Consider the following 18,766-nt stretch of genomic DNA (forward strand, 5'->3'; position numbering starts at 1 on the left):
AGAGTTTCTAGTGATCAAAGAAAGATTTCACTTCATGTCTTTTTAAAACTTGATTATGACCAGAAGGGAATTAAATGGAATCCATTTGGCTCTGAAACAGATCTCAATTTCTGTTATAAAACTGGCAGAATTCCTTTCCATGCTGAACATAATTTCATTAGTTAATATTCTAAAATCAGAAGTACAAGCATTTGAAATGTAGCTTCCACAATGAAAGGAAAATTCTTTTCATCTGAGAATTAAAGATATGATATGTAACATAACAATGGGTATAAACATTCAGTAGCAGATTAAAATTAGAAGGACATTTCCAATCTTGAAATGCTGTTCAATTTAAACCTTTGTCTAACTTCATGACTTTAGTCTGCAGTCAGTCCAAGATTCAGACATTCAAAAACTCTAAATGCAAGTATTTATAACTCAATAGTTTCAAGTATTGTATGTATTAAACAAAAATTATATAATTTAGTTCCAAGGTCCTGTCAGCTGATGGCAGATCATCAAGCTTCTAATATAATATTAGAAACCATCACACCCTTCAGCTAAAAAAAAAGCAGTTAAGGATAGCTAAACACAAAATTTAGGAAAAACCCAAGAAAGATTTTTAAAAAAAATCTTTTACACTGATGGTAGCTTATGCAGACAATTGCATGCATTAAAAAACAGCTGCCTTAGGTTGATCTGAGTTTTGCTAGTTGGATATCTAAAACACAACTTGTGCACTTTGGACCAGTTTGGGAAGGTCTACCAGTCTTCCTTATAGAATTAAGGTAGTTGTTCAGAGAAGTAAGGTACCTTTTGAATATGGTTCTGGGGCACTCTTAGAAGCTGTCAGGTGCCCTTTGGGACTGGTTCAAGTTGACGTAAGTATGCACAAAAAAGGGTTTCAGTGAAGCTGTCACAGGAATGTTAAGGCATGCAAAATCCCTATTCTTTAAATATTTGAAAAAAAACAAACTGTAGTGTCAAATGAAAAATCAGTGGCACAAAATATCAGTGCTTACTATTTCAGTACACCCTGTTGACAGAAGCCTGAGAGCTACCATAGCAAGATTAGCGGCACATGATTTGTTTCACAACTTATCATAGCAGGTTGCTGGTCAGTTCATAGTTTTACTGACAGCCCAAATGGTCATAAACCTATTCAAGTGGAACTCTTATTAAAAACAAGCATTTAACTTCAAAGGAATACAAAAATAGTGATAGGGTTTCATCAGTTAAGAGTTTTTTTTGTGAAATGAGTTAATCAAAGTTAAACAACTTTAATTTAATTTCATCTTAGCATGAGTCCGGAGGTCTGCAAGACATATACTGGGCGAGTTCATTTGTAGGTGTAGTGGCAAATTGAGGTGGATAGGAGGCATGGGTTGGTACAGAGGTACATAGGCCATGAGGTGTAGGTACTGTGGCACAGGATTGAAAAGTACAGTCCATGGAGCCAGGTGGAGCAAATGAGTTGGCATGGCAGGAATGCTGGAGTGAGGGTTGAAAGGTTATTTATTGTTTTACTCAGTTCTGTTACATCTTTAACAGAGTGCACAGATGCTGGTCTTTCGTTAACCCCAGACTTAAGAGCAATCAAAAACTTTAAGTAGTTGTCCATTGTGACTTGATGTTTTAATGTGAACTTGTTGCAGGTTAGGTTTTAGAGCAAGGAACAGTCCAAACACTTCAATCCCAATCCAGGGGTAAAAGCTGGCCTATGCTTTAAACTAAAATATGTACATGTAAATTATAAGTCAAACAATCAAAACACAGTGCATTGGGTCAAAAAGGTACCCCAACAGTTATTTTTAATTCAAATTATTTCCAATATATTTTTGACAATAGTTGCAAGTGTGTTTGCCCTTTGCAGTTAGAATAGTTTCCATCAACAATAATTCATTTGACAGTCCTCAATAAACTCTATAGTTGACATATTCTTATGGCAATGTACCATGAAAAGCAAACTACATGCATGGAGATGGTGATTAGTCAATACATAGTGTACATAATGGTGGCACAAGAATGCATCCATGGAAATACCAAGCAGATACAAAAAAATACTCACTTGATAAAAAAAAAGTCATGGGTGCTGATTAGAAAATAATAGCACCATCATGTCCTTACATACTGTAATCAAATCATAACAAATAAAACCTTTAGAGAAAAGCACTCAAAACTATACAAAGTAATTTTACCATTCAAGCTCCACAGGGTATTTTCCTGTAAGACAAGCTGTACAGTGACCTGTTTGCCTAGAAGATACTTTTTTCTCAATTTCACTATTATTTAGGATGGAATTTGTTTGCTGGCTGTTAATTCCCTCTTGTACAGCAGATACCAATCCATCGACAGAGAGATAAACCACGCTATTTGCTCCTATATTTAAAAAAAACAAGAAATTTTAAAATATTTAGTAGTTAGGTCATTTAGCCTTCGGTGTTATCTAAACATATATGCAACAAGTTTTCAGAAAAACAATATTATATACTGCAAAAGCTAAATTAAATATAATTTACAAGAGCAGGAGATGACTACTCAATGTCATTAACATGCTCCAGGCCACTGATCTCGTGATGATTGAGGCCTCAACTTTAATTTCTTGTATACCCTCTATACCCCTAGACTTTCCTTGGCAATCAAGGGTGAATCTAACTCAGTCTTTCAAATGACCAAAGGCTGTACTGACACTAGTCAGTGGGGAACGGAATTCTAGAGACTAACGACCCTGGCAGAAAACGTTCTCCTCATACGTATCTTAAAACATGTAAAGCAGGCAACAACACATCCCGACCCCTTGAACTCAATGCATTCTACACTCATTTTGAACAGAAAGCCAGTGAAACAATGTCACCTGTTCCAACAGGGTAAAAACAATGACAGCAGATGCTGGAAACCAGATTCTAGATTAGAGTGGTGCTGGAAAAGCACAGCATTTCAGGCAGCATCAGAGAAGCAGGAAAATTGACGTTTCAGGCAAAACCCCTTCATCAGGAATACGGGCAGAGTGCTGCAGGATGGAGAGATAAATGAGAGGCTGTCATTTATCTCTCTGCCCTGCAGGCACTCTGCCTCTATTCCTAATGAAGGGCTTTTACCCGAAACGTCGATTTTCCTGCTCCTCGGATGCTGCCTGAACTGCTGTGCTTTTCCAGCATCACTCTAATCTAGCACCTGTTCCAACAGCCTCAGCTGCATCTGTATCCACAGTCACTGCCACAGACCTCAGATTGGCCTTCTTAAGGGTGAACACATGGAAAGCAACTGAACCACAGATGGAGTCCCTGGCTGCGTACGCGATCATGTGTGGATCATCTGGTGGGAGTATTCACTAACATCTTGAAACAACTGCGGACTTCAGATCTTGATAAGGAAAGGTTAAAGAAGACCATTATAATCCCAGTGACAAAGAAAACTCATGTAGCATGCCTCAGTGACTACTACCCAGTGGCTATGACCTCCATAATTATGAAGAAGTGTTTGGAGAGGTTAGTCATGGCTCAGATAAACTCCAGCGTACTAGATTGCGTTGATCCTCTGCAATTTGCCTACTGTCGCTACAGGTCACAGCAGATGCCATCTCCCAAGCCCTACATTCATCACCCCAGAGCATCTGAAGAGCGAGGTAAAACACACAAACCCCGTCCATAATGACCTTCTGAACAGCATCCTACCCACTCCCCTCCCCTATCTCCGTAACCCCGCATTTCCCATAGCTAGCTCACCGTACCCCACAAATCCCTGGACACTAAGGGCAATTTAGCATGGAGAAAATGAGCACTGCAGATGCTAGAGATCAGAGTCGAGTGTGTGATGCTGAAAAAACAGGTCAGGTAACATTCGAGAAGCAGGAGAATCGACGTTTCGGGCAAAGGCCTTCATCAGGGACTAGGCTTGTGGGTCCAGAGACTGAGATAAATGGGAGGGGTTGGGGTTGGGGTGAAGGTAGCTGAGGATGTGATAGGTAGATGAAGGTGGGGGAGTAGGTGATAAGCCAGAGGATGGTTGAACGGATAGATGGGAAAGGTGATGGATAGATCAAGAGGGCGGTACCGAGATGGAGGCTTGTGACTGGGATAATGTGGGAGATGGGGAAATGAGGAAACTGGTGAAATCCACATTGATCCAGTGTGGATGCACGATCCCAAGGCAGAACATGAGGTGTTCTTGCTCCAGGCGTCGGGTGGTAAGGGTTTGGCGATGGATGAGGCCCAGGACCGGCATGTCCTTAGTGGAGTGGGAGGGGGAGTTGAAGTGTTCAACAATAGGGCGGCGGGGGTTGGTTGGTGCAGATGTCTCAGATGTTCTCTAAAACGATCTACAAGTTGCCGTCCTGTCTCCCCAATGTACAGCAGACAGGACGCCTCTTGACCTGTCCATCACCTTTCCCATCTATCCACTCCACCCTCCTCTCCGACCTATCACCTTCTCGCCCACTTTCATTTACCTATCGCATTCTCAGCTACCTTCCCTGCAACACCCACCCCCCATTTATCTCTCAGACCCTTGGCCTACAAGCCTCATTCCTGATGAAGGGCTTATGCTCAAAACGTCAATTCTCGTGCTCCTCGGATGCAATTTTGCATGGCCAATCCATGGAACCAGCATATCTTTGGACTATGGAAGGAAACCCACACAGATGCAGGGAGAGAATGTCTGTATGGGGTTGGCATAATCACCCAAGAATTGAACCCAGATCCCTGGTGCTGAGAGGCTGCTGTGCCAACCTGGTAACTTGTTAACCTTTAGATTAGATTCCCTACAGTGTGGAAACAGGCCCTTCGGCTCAACCAGTTCACACCGACCCTCCGAAGAGTAACCCACCCAGATTCATCTCCCTCTGACTAATGCACCTAACAGTACGGGCAATTTAGCATGGCCACTTCACCTGACCTGCACATCTTTGGACTGTGGGAGGAAACCGGAGCACCCGGAGGAAACCCATGTAGACACGGGGAGAATGTGCAAACTCCACACAGGCAGTCACTCAAGGCTGGAGTTGAACCTGGGATCCTGGTTCTGAGGTAGCAGTGCTAACCACTGAGCCACCGTGCCTTTAGTTCTAATGGTTTTCTCAGTACACTTTCCCTGATGACTAACTGCTTCAAGTTCCTCCCTCTCTTTCAACTCTTGATTTATAATAATTTTGTAAGAGAACATTGAACATATTACAGCACAGCAACAGGCCCTTCAGATTGCCATGTCTGTGCCAACCATGATGACATTCTAAATTAACGCCATATGTCTGCATATGATCCATATCCCTCTATTCCCAGCCTGTTCATGTGTCAGTCCAACTGCCCCTTAAACATTGCTATTGTGGATGTAGGTTTGCTCGCTGAGCTCGAAGGCTCGTTTTCAGATGTTTCATCACCATCCTAGGTGGCAACATTATCAGTGAGCCTCCAGATTAAGCACTGGTGACATGGCTCAAGTTCTATTTGTGTGTTTAGGTTTCCTTGGTTCCTGTGCATGTCTATTTGGCTTGTCCTAGGATGGATGTCATTTCCTGCGGTGGCACCATTTCCTGTGGTGTAATTTCCTGTTCTTGTTCCCAGGGGGTGGTAACTGGGATCCAAGTCAATGTATTTGTTGATGGAATTCCAGTTGGAATGCCATGCTTCTAGGAATTCTCGTGCATGTCTATTTGGTTTGTCCTAGGATGGATGTGTTGCCCCAGTCAAAGTGGTGACCTTGCTCATCTGTATGAAAGTCATCTTACCTGTATCTTTCATACAGATGAGCAAGGTCACCACTTTGACTGCGACAACACATCCATCCTAGGAAAAGCCAAATAGAAATGCACGAGAATTCCTAGAAGCATGGCATTCCAACTGGAACTCTATCAACAAACACATTGACTTGGATCCCATTTATCATCCCCTGATAAAAGGAGCAGGAAATAACATCACCACAGGAAATGATATCACCAACCCAAGGAAAACTAAACACATAGATGGAGAGTGGGCCATGCCACCAGTGCTTCATTCGGAGGCTTACTGATGATGTTACCTAGTATGGTGACGAAACACCTGAAAACGAACCTTCTACATCCAGAACCATAACCTGAGCTACAAATCTTCTCAAAACTCGCTAATTGCTATTGTCTCTGCTTCTACCATCTCTCCTGGCAATGCATTCCAGGCATTGGTTAAAAAAAAACTTTGCTCGCACATCACCTTGAAATTTTTCTACTCTCAACTAAACCTATGTCCCCTAGCATTTGACATTTCCATCCTGGGAAAAAAGACTCCAACTACCTACCCTATTCAAGCCTCTCAATTTTATATATTTCTATCACATCACCCCTCAGCTACCATTGCTCTAGTGAAAACAAATCAAGTTGAGATGGAGTCACAGATCTACAGCACAGAAAAAGGCCCTATCAAGTCTGTGCCAGTCAAAAGCAAGTACCTATATGAATCCCATTTTCCAGCACTTGCCCACAGCCTTGAATGTCTTGACATCGCAAGTGCATGTCTAGAGTTTCTGCCCGTGTTTTTGAGGGTCCTACTGTTCACGTATTCTCGTATTGTTTATTCTGCCCAAGTGCATCAAATTGAATTCCATTTGCCACTGATTAACTAAATGACCAGCATGTCTACATACTTGTAAATCTAAGGCTATATTCCTCACTATTTGCCACCATACCCATTTTGAATTATCAACTTACTAAATCAACCCTCCTACATTCAAGTCTAAAATCATTTATATATAAATCACAAACAGCAAGGGCCCCAATACTGACCCCTGTGGGACTCCAAATGGACACAGACTTCCCATCAAGAAAGCACCCTTCAAGCATCACTGCTTCCTGCCACTCAACTAGTTATGGATCTCATGAGTTCTTACCTTTGCTATCAGTCTCCCATATAGAACTTTTGAAAAAGCCTTGTTGAAGTCCAAGCAAAAACACTGTCCTCATCCACACAACTGGTCACTTTAAGAAATTCAAATCAAGAAATATGACCTACCTATGTCCCCATTTATTTTGTTTTGACATAATCCATAAAATAGAGGTTTTATATATATCCATTTAACATTCCAAAATTGGCTGCACATCTTTTTATAGACTTCCTGGTTCTATGACTGGAATATACCATGTAATACACAATGTTTTCTTTAGTGCTGATAAGATCAGTTCGCCTTTACTTTTGCTCTTCACTCTGAATTCACTCTTCCCTCCAATTTCACATTCTCACCTATATCTCACTTTCAAAGTTCCCAGTGTCAGTTGCCATCTTTGTGCACTGCTTCAAGTGACTTCTCTGACCTGCTCCTGCTCTCTCAGCCTCGAGTCCCAAGTCCTGGGATCTTTTCAGCTATTGTCTGCACTAAATGAACTTTTGCCACCAGATGGAGCTTGCTTAATGTAAAATAGGCATCTGAGGAGTTTAATTGTCTTTACATTTACAATATTCACATTATATTTTTCAATGTATTTTGTTTTGAAGGTTATTTAATTTATGAATGTGTTAGAATTCAGTGTTTCAACTTAGTTTTTCAAACAAAACTAGAAACTGTTGGGAAAACTCGGGGCATCTGGCAGCATCCGTCACTGGACCTGAAATGTTAATTCTGCTTTCTCGCCACAGATGCTCCCAGACCTGGCGAGTTTTCCAGCAATTTCTGTTTTATTACTAATTCCAGCATCTTCAGTTTTTTTTTTAAAATTTGTTTTATAATTTTTCAAAGCTTTTTTCCCCCCGACTGAAAAGGTCCTTAAATACCAAGAGTATTACTTTTACATTTCATGATTGATTCCTCTGGTTATTACAGCTAGAAATGGGCAATACTGAATATATATAATACAGCATTTCAGTTTGCACTTTGGTTTTCCAGGCAAGAAAACATTCAAAGGAACCTAATTCTGACGTACAATTGATTTTTGTGGGAATCGACATAGAACCACAACTTTTAAGTTAGGAATTATACTATTTGGTATTTTTTAACAAATTGATAGGCTTCACATTTATGCTGCAGTGGTCTATATAAATAACACCAGTTTGGTTGCTCTGCAAAAATGCTTCTAAACATGAAATGTTATACATTCAGATAGTATACTAATAAATATGTCTACAATTAAATAATCAAATAAAAGGAAGTATTCTGGTATAATTTCACCATTTGCAATTAAAAAGCTGTAGTGAAACCAAAAGAGGTCCATCAAGGCATGATTTGTCTGGTCAGCACACAAAACTTTTCACTGTATTTCAGTTTGTGACAATAATTAATCAAATCAAATTTTACCATCACTAATATCAGATTGTACAATAAAATAGTAATCTCAACAAACCTATATAGCCTGCAAGATCTTCAAATTCTGGTTTGTTGGCAATCAATTCTTCTTTCGTTGGAATGTTAATTCCCATGTAACAAGGAAATCTTATTGGAGGTGAAGCCACACGGATGTGTACCTATGAAAACAATTTTCTAAAGATAAGAAACCTCGTAGTCCAAGCCACTCAGTTGAAGAAAATCGTCTAATTAAAAAATATTTTGAATGATTACTTAATTCACTACATCATTTGAAGAAATAAGTAGAGAAATGGCATGTTCAAGAACACATTAAGATTTTTCTAAGAACATAGTTAATTAGATTTATCTATACATTCAATTTCATGCTAACACACAATGCTTTTTCATACCTCTTTTGCACCTGCTTCCTTCAGGACTTTAATAATTGGAGAAATTGTATTCCCACGCACAATTGAATCATCTATTAACACAATCCGCTTTCCAGCAAAATTGTCACTCAAGGCTCCAAATTTTTGTGCTACTCCAAGTTGCCGCAGTCTTGTATTTGGAGCAATGAATGTTCGACCTACATAACGGTTTTTGCAGAGCACTTCTACATAAGGAAGTCCTGCCTGTAACAGAGAACAGGCACAATTTGTAAATTGCCAAACAAAAGTTAACCTTGAACGATTTTAGAATGAGACTCATGGTCATTGCCTGCTTTAAAGCACCCAAACTGTTAGGATAGAGTTTAAAATTCTTTCCCTTTGATTTTCAATTGCTTCTGATTCTGAACCAGCTTGCCTTTTATATCAGTGGTAGCCAACACTTATATGTTGGTGGAGGGCAACTTATTTTAAATTGTTCTCACCCTTGGCAGGCCAGGGTAGTAAAACTGAACTTAATCATAAAAAATGCTTAAAGCTATGAAATCGATAATGGGAGAGGGGAAAAGGTGATGGTGACTGGGATCAATCGAAGGAGTTACTAATGCTGACTTTACATTGTGTGGGGTACACTTCCAGCTGGCCTTTATAAATTTTATTAGAATTCCAGCATCAGAAGTGGGTTAATTTTCAGTATAGGTTTCCTTTTCTCACAGCCCACTTTTCTTCTTCCTTCTCCAGTATCTCTTCCATGCTCTCTCATGCCCTTCGCACTCTACATCTTCAAGAAAATAATCCATGGCACTTTTATAAAAAGCAAATCTTACCAGTGAAATAAACAGCCATTAAACAACAAAACTGCTTCTCAGAAGTTGTTGAAAATGCATTTCAACACAGCTCTGTACCAAGGCAGTGTTGCAAGTCTCAATCTTAACAGTCTACTTCAAAAACATTAGCGTAGACCCAAGAGAAGTACCCAGGAGCCACCAGCCCTTACCGATGACTCAACAGGGCTGGTGTTGGTGGACTTGCACACACTTTACCTACATATCCAGAGCCCAGGCCTTTACCTGCTGCCTTCCTATACCAGACAGCAATTCCTACTCCCCTCCCCTTGCTTTTCAGCAGCAGCTGAATGACTATTTCAAGGTGGTATCCTGGGTTGAGGAGGATCCAGGTGAGAGAGTTCTTCTCTCCACAGCAGATCCTCTTTCCTTCTGTGAAATACTGTGGTTTTTGGAGTTCTGGAATTGAAGCAGAAAGCCTCCTATTCCCAGAATTTCATGACCAAATCTCCAGGCTGTTCACTGCTCCTTCCACATATGCAACTGATGCACTCACCAGCAAACGTGCAACAGCACAGTGAAGAGAGAAAGGGCCTCTGATTGGAGGAGCAGCTCAATTTATGAATCAGTTGTAATTTAAAACAGATGTTATAGAATCACAGAATCCCTACAGTGCAGGAAGAGACCATTTGGCCCATTGCGTCCGTACTGGTCCTTCAAAGAGCACCTCACCCAGACCCAGCCACCTACCGTATCTCCATAACCCTGCTTTATCATGGCTAATCCACCTAGCCTGCACATCGCTAATCACTATGGACAAACCAGAGTACCCAGCGGAAACCCACGCAGAAGGTGCAAACTCTGCACATGCAGTCACCCAAGGTTAGAAATGAAACTATTGTGAGGCAGCAGTACTAACCACTGAGCCACCAAGCTGCCCAAATGCTGGGCTGTAAAATAATGCTGTAGTGTATCATGTGTGGTCTGTGAGCCGTAGGTTAGGCACCATTAACATATATTACTGGTACAACATTCATAACACTGCATTGCTACTCAGGTGAAGTTTAGAAATCCAAATGATTTAACTCTCTTGATAAGTAATGAGGTTGACAATGTATATCTCAGCTTGCCAGACACATTTGACAAAGTACCACAAAAGAATATGCTCAAAAAATTAAAGTCTATGCATTTAAAAGGGACAGCTGCACTCAGGATATCAAAATTGGCCACAGGACAGAAAGAGGGGTGTTGAGCCTTTTATTCAGACTCAACAGAAACAATGTAGTGTTCCCCAGAAGCTACTAGAAATAGGAACAAGTAGAAGTGGTGAGCTATTCAGCCCGTTGAACCCACTTGGTATTCAATGAGATCATGGGTGACCTGATATACTTCAGATCTACATTCCCATCTACCCTAATTCTTCTCAGAATAAGGGGTTGCACATTTAAGACAGATGAGGAGGAATTTCTTCTCTCAGATGGTTATGAATCTGTGGAAACATCCTCTCCATATCCAACTGGTTAAGACTCCTCAGGTTTCAAGTAAGTTGACTCTATGATTCTATAAATCTTCTTAATGCCAGTGGATACAAGCTGCGCACGTCCAATCTTTCCTCATAAAGACAACCTGCCCATTTCAAGAATTAGTCCAGTAAAGCTTTGCTGAGCTGGTACTATTTACATCCTTCCTTCAATAAGGTGTTCAAAACTGAAAACAGTACTCTGGATGCAGGCTTTCCAATGCTCTGAAATCTCTCACCATTTAGATACTTTTTTTCTTCTTCTGCCAAAGTTGACAATTTCACATTTTCCAATATTATACATCATTTGCCATTTGTATGTCCACTCATCTATCTCTATTTGTAGCCTCCTTATGCCTCTTCATAAACATAGGAAGGTAAGTTATGTATCAACAAATTTGGCAACACTACTTTCTATCCCTTACAAATATAGAAACTGTAACAATTCAGTGGAGCATCCTTTGTTCTCTGAAGTGGAGAATTGCAAAAATTGAGAAACTCTTTGTTTCAGTCTTAAATGGTTGATTCTGAAAACTAAACACCCTTCTTCTAGACTCTAGCCAGAAAAATCAATTTCTCTGCATCTATCCTGTCAAGTCTGCTTAGAATCTTGCAACAACACTTGTTCTTCAAATCATCAGGGAATATAAATCCAAATTGCCCAGCCTCTCATTATAGGTCAAACTTCTTATCCAAGGAATCATTCTTGTGAACATGTATTGAACTTCCAAGGAACTATATACAGTACTCCTGATAGAAAATATAGTCTCAGCAAAGAGATATACAATTCTATCATGATAGCCTTTCTACTGTACTACAACTCCTTTGCAATATATAAAAAAAAATGCCAGATACCTTCCTGCTTGTTAAACCTGCTTGCTAATTTTCTTTGGACAACGATACCCACATCTCTGAATATCAGCATTTTAAAACTTTGCACATTTTATATATAAAAAAATACTTTTCGGTCTTCCCACCAAAATGAATAATGTCTCATTTATCCACATTACATTCCATCTGCCACTTCATGGCCACTCAATGATCTGTAGCGCTGTATTTGCTGTCTCTGTCCTCCTCATACCTTACAGACCCATCCAACTTTGCATTATCAATAAACTGGGCTGTTGTGGTTCTGTTCGCCGAGCTGGCAATTTTTTTTGCAAACGTTTCGCCCCCTGTCTAGGTGACATCCTCAGTGCTTGGGAGCCTCCTGTGAAGCGCTTCTGTGGTGTTTCCTCCGGCATTTATAGTGGCCTGTCCCTGCCGCTTCCGGTTGTCAGTTTCAGCTGTCCGCTGTAGTGGCCGGTATATTGGGTCCAGGTCGATGTGTTTGCTGATGGAGTTACCATCAACACATCGACCTGGACCCAATATACCGGCCACTACAGCGGACAGCTGAAACTGACAACCGGAAGCGGCAGGGACAGGCCACTATAAATGCCGGAGGAAACACCACAGAAGCGCTTCACAGGAGGCTCCCACGCAGTGAGGATGTAACCTAGACAGGGGGCGAAACGTTTGCAACAAAAATTTCCAGCTCGCGAACAGAACCACAACAACGAGCACCCGAGCTACAAATCTTAACCCAAACTTTGAATAAACTGGGCTAGATTACTCCAAGTATCTTAAACTAAATAACTAACAGAGTTGGCAAATATCAGAGAACCCACTTGTCATAACATACCAACTTGAAAATACAGGCAGTCCTCAGATTACAAATACACCCTGTTTATAAAATAGCACAAAACAGTTAATAAATGTCTCACGTTTTTGTAATGAATAACTCTGGGCTAGTGAATAGTTGAGTCAATGAGTAAATGTTTGGGGATAGTAATCAGCAGTTAGACCAAGTATTAAACTGAGTAATAGTTACATGGTAGGTAGAGGGATAAGTCCTGTGTATCTAATCAGAGATTTTCACAAAGGGTCTTAGACTACAGGGAATCAGCCAATTTTAAAGTTAAAATTCTCAGGCAATTTCAGTGTATGTTGGTCTGTTACAGATTCTGTGGGATCCTGATGTGCACCTCCAAATTTCTGTTCTCGCTCCTATTATCTGAAAAATTTGGTCCATCACACCAAACCAATAAGCCCTAATTTTATGTCGTAACCTTTTAAGTGACAGCTTGTTAATTGTCTTTTGAAAATTCAAACACAACACATTTACTATTTTACTGTTTATCTACCGACAGTTACATCCTCAAAAAGCTAATAAGTTTGTCAGACATGACTTCCCTTTCATAAAAGCATGCTGATGCTTCTAAATGGTTTGTTACCAGTTCCTTAACAATAGCTTCCAACATTATCCTAAGAACTGATATTAAGCTAACCAGCCTGTAGGTTGCCTATGATCTCTCTCTTCATTTCTTAAAACAGTGTTACAAAATAACCTGCCAATTAATTAATTAATAGAGATGATTTTGGAAGAGAACAAACAGTGCATCTTTTTGTTTCTTTATTTCTTCTCCTCTACAGCCATTAGAGTACTTAAAAAGGTTCTCACTTTTATTAGCTATTTAGTTCACCACAATCTTTTTTTTTTTAAAAAGAAGTCTTTTCTACTGTGAAGACCAAAAAAAATTTGATGGTTTTACCAATTCCTTATTCCCCATTATAATTTCTCCTCTGGAAAGCACTTGCTTTTGCTACTCTCTTCCTTTTTACATAGCTGTAGAAGCTCTGACAATCTGTTTTATTTTTCTTGCTAATTTATGCTTTTTTTTTAAAAAACTATATTCTGGCCCATTGTTCTTTTTGATATATATTTATGACCTAGATTTGGGTATAAAGATGGAATTTCAAAATTTGCAAATGACAGAAAACCTAAACATAGTAAACAATGATCAGGATATTAACAGACTTCAGGGATCTAAGTGGTAGTTTTGAGGAAGGATGAAGACAGCCAACTTCAACTAAACAGTTGTAAAAGAGTGCAGCAATCTGGGCTGTGTGTACACTAATTGTTTGAAGGTGGAAAGAAAAGTTGGGAAGACTTCAAAAAGAATAGGATTCTTGATTTTATTAATAGCAAGTAATTTATATTAATAAGTTAAAATACTAGTTAAACCTCAGCTTAATTGAATATCATTAATTCCAGACACCATACTTTAATCGGTTGTCAAGGCCTTGAGATAGGCAGACAGAAAGGATTTAGAGGAATGGTACCAACAGTGAGAAACTTTAATCTTGTTGAGAGACTGGAGAAGTTTTGTTTTTCCCCGAAAAGTTTAAAAGGACAGATGTGTTCAATATTATGGCTTAACACAGTAAAATAAGGAAAAACTGTATTAAATTACACAAAAGTCAACAACCAGAAAACATACTAAAAATCTACTTTCTGGTTAAAAAAAAAACTTAGGTTATTGTGATCTTGAATACGTTGGCTAAGGTAGTGGTGGAAGGAGACTCAATAATAATTTCAAAAAAAACACAAATGCTGAAAAGAAGAAAAACTATAGGACTATGGAAAGTGAGCAAGGCGGTGGGCAATTCTACCAAAGTGCCAGGACAAGCAAAATATGCCAAAGAGCCTCCTACTCTGTACTGTCTTATGATACTACATTATTGCATTGCATTATTACATTTTATGAGTTTATTACATACCTCTTGTGCATAACCAAGTGCTGCTGGAGTAGCAGATTCAGGAACCGTACTAACCAAGTCTGCATCAACAGGTGCTTCAATAGCAAGCTGCCTCCCACAACGCTGTCTGACTGTATATACCATCTGTCCTTATAAATTGAAGGAAAATAATATACAAGTGAATATAGTCCTGCTACATTAAAAAGTAGAGATTTGTGCGATTACATGAAATGCAAATCTGGAATCGTGTCTTTTATTGCTTAATTATAGAGGCACTTTTTTTTTCCTCAGAGACAATTTCATTTTGAAATGAAATTTAATAAGATTGCATGTATAATCAAAGTACCATAACAAGACGAGTGGGGAAAAAAGCGTCCCCAGTCAGCACAGTGAAGTATGCTGGAAAGCGTGCCCACAGTCAGCATTATAGCAAAGCACTCTGGGGTCAGTGTCAAAAGTGATGTGACAAGAAGCAAATGATTAGATGAGTAAGATTTGATGAGTATTTAGACTTTTTTAAAAAATAGTTTATGCAGTTTGCAAGGTCTTTATTTTGGGTTTATAGTTTGGAAGGGCGATAGTGCAGAAACCCAAAGAAGGGCCCCAGAGTAGTTAGTATTATTTGATTTTAAGCAAAATGTAAGAGCTTAATTTAAGCCGTGAAAGGAGTGCTCAAGACTGGGCTATTTTCTTGCTCTCTAAATGAAGTGGAGTTCCAGTGCCCAGGACCAAATGTGTACAAGAAATGGCTCCAGCTGCAGATCCTGGGACCCTAGTTTTGGAATATCACCAGTGATTGAGGATACTGTGAAGCTGACAGTATCATGGATCGCACAGAGATGGTCATTCCACAGGCAGGATGGAACGAATGACCATCAAGCAGAAAAACAGTGCAAAAATCCTATGGCCATTCTGTTTCAAAGCAAATAATCCACTTTAGATACTGTTGGGGAGGTGAGGGAACAGCCAGATTCATTGCGTCATGGTTGGCTCTGCTGCACGGAGGAAGAGGAATGTGTGAAACATCAATTGCAATACGGGATTCAAATGTAAGAGTAGAGACATTTCAGTGGCTGCAAACAAGGCTCTAGGATGGTACATATCTCCCAGCTATTAAGGTCAAGGAAATCTCAGTGGCTGCAGGACATTCTAGAATGGGAGGATGAATAGCCAGTGTCATGGTATATATCTGTACCAAGGACACAGGTTTTTTTTAAAAAAAAAGTCCTAAAAGCAGAATATCAGGAGCTAGGAAGCAAGTTAAAAAAAGTAGGACCTCAAAAGTAGTGACCTCAGAATTGCTATCAGTGTAACGTACTAGTTCAGGGAGAAATGGCAGGATATATCAGATGAAAACATGGCTGGAGAGATGGTGCAAGGAGAAGGTTTCACCTTTGAGGTATGGTACTGATTCTAAGCAAGATGGTTCCAATACATGTAGGACGGGTTGTTCCTGGGCAGGACTGGATCAAATGTGTGAAGGAGACAGTGTCAGGATTTGGCAGAGTCAGCATGTATTTACAAAAGGGAAATCACACTTGACAAATCTACTGGAATTTTTCAAGGATGTAACTAGGAAAGTTGTTAAGTCAGAGCCAGTATGTGTGGTTGATATTTTCTGAGCAAACTGTTCAAAGATGTCATTATACATTTCTGGAGCATTGGGACTGGAACCTAGGCTTCCAGCTCAGAGATAAAATATTACTTGGACTTTGGGAATAGTGTATTGATATGGACAGGGAGCTAAGTGACAGACAGAAAACAGTGTAGGAATAAAAAAAAAGTCATTTTCTGAATGCCAGCCAGTGACTAATGGGTTGCCACAAGCCTGCTTGTACTTCAGCTATTTATATGATATATCAATGATTTAGATGAAGGGACTGAATGTAACATCTCCAATTTTGCAGACAACATAAGTTTGTGTGTGAGGGTCAACTTTCAGGAGGAATCAGAGATACTTAAGTGTGTTTTGGACAAGATGAATGAATGGAAAATGAACGGCAAATTAAATGTAATGTGGATAAATATGAGATTATCCACTCTGAAAGTAAAACCTAGAAGGCAGATAATTACCTCAATAGTGATAGATGGAAAAGGGAAAAGTGCAACAAGTCATTGGTGTTCTTGTACACTAATTGTTAGAAGTAAGCATGCAGGTGCAGCAAGCAGTGGAGAAGGTAAGTGCTGTATAGGCCTTCACAGTGAGTGGATGCAGGTACAGGAGTAGGGATGTCTTGTTGAGTTTGAGAGAGCACATGTATGCAATTTTAGTCCTTTTATCTGGGGGAGGTTGTTCTGCCTATGAAGGAAGGGCAATGAAAGTTTACCAGACTGTTTCCTGGGATAGCAGGACTGACATGTGAAGAAAGACTGATCAGTTAGGGCTATACTCACTGTAGCTAAGAAGAATGAAGAGGGATATCACAGAAACCTATAAAATTCTAAGAGTACTGAATAAAGTAAACACAGGAAGGATGTTCCCGATGAATGGGGAATGCAGAACGAGAGGTCAAAAAGTAAGGAGAATTGGTATGCTACTTAGAACCAAGAAGAAAAAAGATTTCTTCATCCAGTGGAATTCTCTGCCACAAAATGCCACTACATGTTTTTCAAGAATGAGTTAGATATAGTTCTTAGGGCTAAAGGGATTGAATGGTATGAGGAGAAAGCAGGGACAGAGTACTGTGTTGGATGATTAGCAACAATTAGATTGAACAACAAGGCAGCTCGAGGAGTTGAATGGCCTATTCCTGTTCCTACTTTGTTTCTATGCAAGAGTCAGAGATTTTATTCAAAGCTACATTTTGACAGCCAAACTCTATAGCTACATGGCCCAACAAAATCAGTATTGCCTTAATTTATTTTTGGATCTTTCATTGGATAGTCTTTAAAATTAAAGTAAATTCTACCTCACAAAAAGTTTAAAAACCATTTGTTTTACAATTATGTTAGGCTTTCAGCTGAGGATTTAGTAGGGAAGAACAATTTATAATTTATAACAGGATCCAGAAAATTAAAAATGATTGCATGGACATTCCCCCAAAAATTTAGAATTACCTTCAAATATAGAGTCAGGTCTAGCAAAATAAACATATTCAAAGATACAGAAAGCAGGTGGATCTCCTCCAGCCCTTGGGACAACGTCAAGTGTCTGGACACCATTCTTGGAGATCTGTACAATTTCTCCTGGTAATATTTCACGATAATATCTACAAAAATGGAAGAGGGAGAACACTGTAAGAAGTTCTATACAAGAATTGCTGACTTTCCAAGCTAGCCACTCAAAATTACACCAAGAAAGAAATTAAACACTTTCTAACAGATGATGGAACGGAAAATAACAACAGTAATTTTTTTCTGAAATTCAGTCTCAAAATTACTGTTCAACTGTTCTACTCAGCAACTTTGAGCATGCAACCCTGTATGGTGTACATATGTTTCATTCCACTCCTACTCAAGTACAGAGCATGACACTTAATTGGCTACAGTGCTTTGTTTCACCCAGTCATGAAAAGTATGATATAAATGCAAGTCTTTCTTTAAGTAATTTTGAAGCACAGTTACTGATATAAAAGTAGGAAAGGCAGCAATTTATATACAACATGCTCCCATGAACAACAATGAAATAATAAACAGACAATCTACTCTTTTCTGATGTTGACTGAAGGATAAGTATTGGCCAATACAACCGGGATAACTCCCCTTGCTCTTCTTTGAAGCAGAGTCATAAGATCTTTGACATCTATCCAAGCTGGTGACAGGGGCTCAATTTTACATCTGTAAACAATATCCAACAGTGCAGTGCTCTCTCAATATGTACTGGAGTACCAGGCTTGATTATTGTGCTCAAGTCCTGGAATGGGACTTGAACCAAACCTTATGACTCAAGAGCATTAATACTAGTTGCTACATGACATCTCCTCATCACAGGCACATTCCCCACTAAATGAATCTACTTATCATCTTTTTTCATTTATAAAGTTGATGTCGACAAATAATTGCATACCGTTTTTTTTTTACATTCATGTAGTTTCCTGGTTAAAAAAAAAAGAAGAGAATTGATCTTTGTGGTTCTCAACTGATCGGTTCCCCAGTCAGAATTGCTGTCATTAAAAATTCTGGAGACGTCAAAAATTATTAGTGAGGCCGAGTAGCTTTTTTTTAATCCCCAGGAAACCACTTCAATGCAACTTCATCTGAGGGTTGTAAGACAAAGTATCTACAATAATCTTTTCCAACATAATTAACTATAATTAAGTTAAGCAAAGAGACAT

The 18,766-nt window shown here is 39.4% G+C and overlaps 1 protein-coding gene across 1 annotated transcript in view; it reads right to left on the minus strand.

Annotated features, from left to right (window-relative positions):
• Window positions 1–1,762: 1,762 nt before the first annotated feature.
• ppat (phosphoribosyl pyrophosphate amidotransferase) overlaps window positions 1,763–18,766 on the minus strand; it is a 57,959-nt gene continuing 40,955 nt past the window's right edge. Inside the window, exons 7-11 of the mRNA XM_043690405.2 lie at window positions 17,550–17,701; window positions 14,514–14,641; window positions 8,631–8,852; window positions 8,279–8,399; window positions 1,763–2,361 (exon numbers count right to left, since the gene is read on the minus strand). Coding sequence (XP_043546340.1) covers window positions 2,177–2,361; window positions 8,279–8,399; window positions 8,631–8,852; window positions 14,514–14,641; window positions 17,550–17,701 — 808 coding nt within the window. The 3' untranslated portion in view covers window positions 1,763–2,176. The remainder of the gene's footprint in view (window positions 2,362–8,278; window positions 8,400–8,630; window positions 8,853–14,513; window positions 14,642–17,549; window positions 17,702–18,766) is intronic.

The sequence above is a fragment of the Chiloscyllium plagiosum genome, unplaced genomic scaffold (assembly GCF_037043375.1).
Source record: "Chiloscyllium plagiosum isolate Xiang-an unplaced genomic scaffold, Cpla_swu_hap1 HiC_scaffold_1, whole genome shotgun sequence".
NCBI lineage: Eukaryota > Metazoa > Chordata > Chondrichthyes > Orectolobiformes > Hemiscylliidae > Chiloscyllium > Chiloscyllium plagiosum.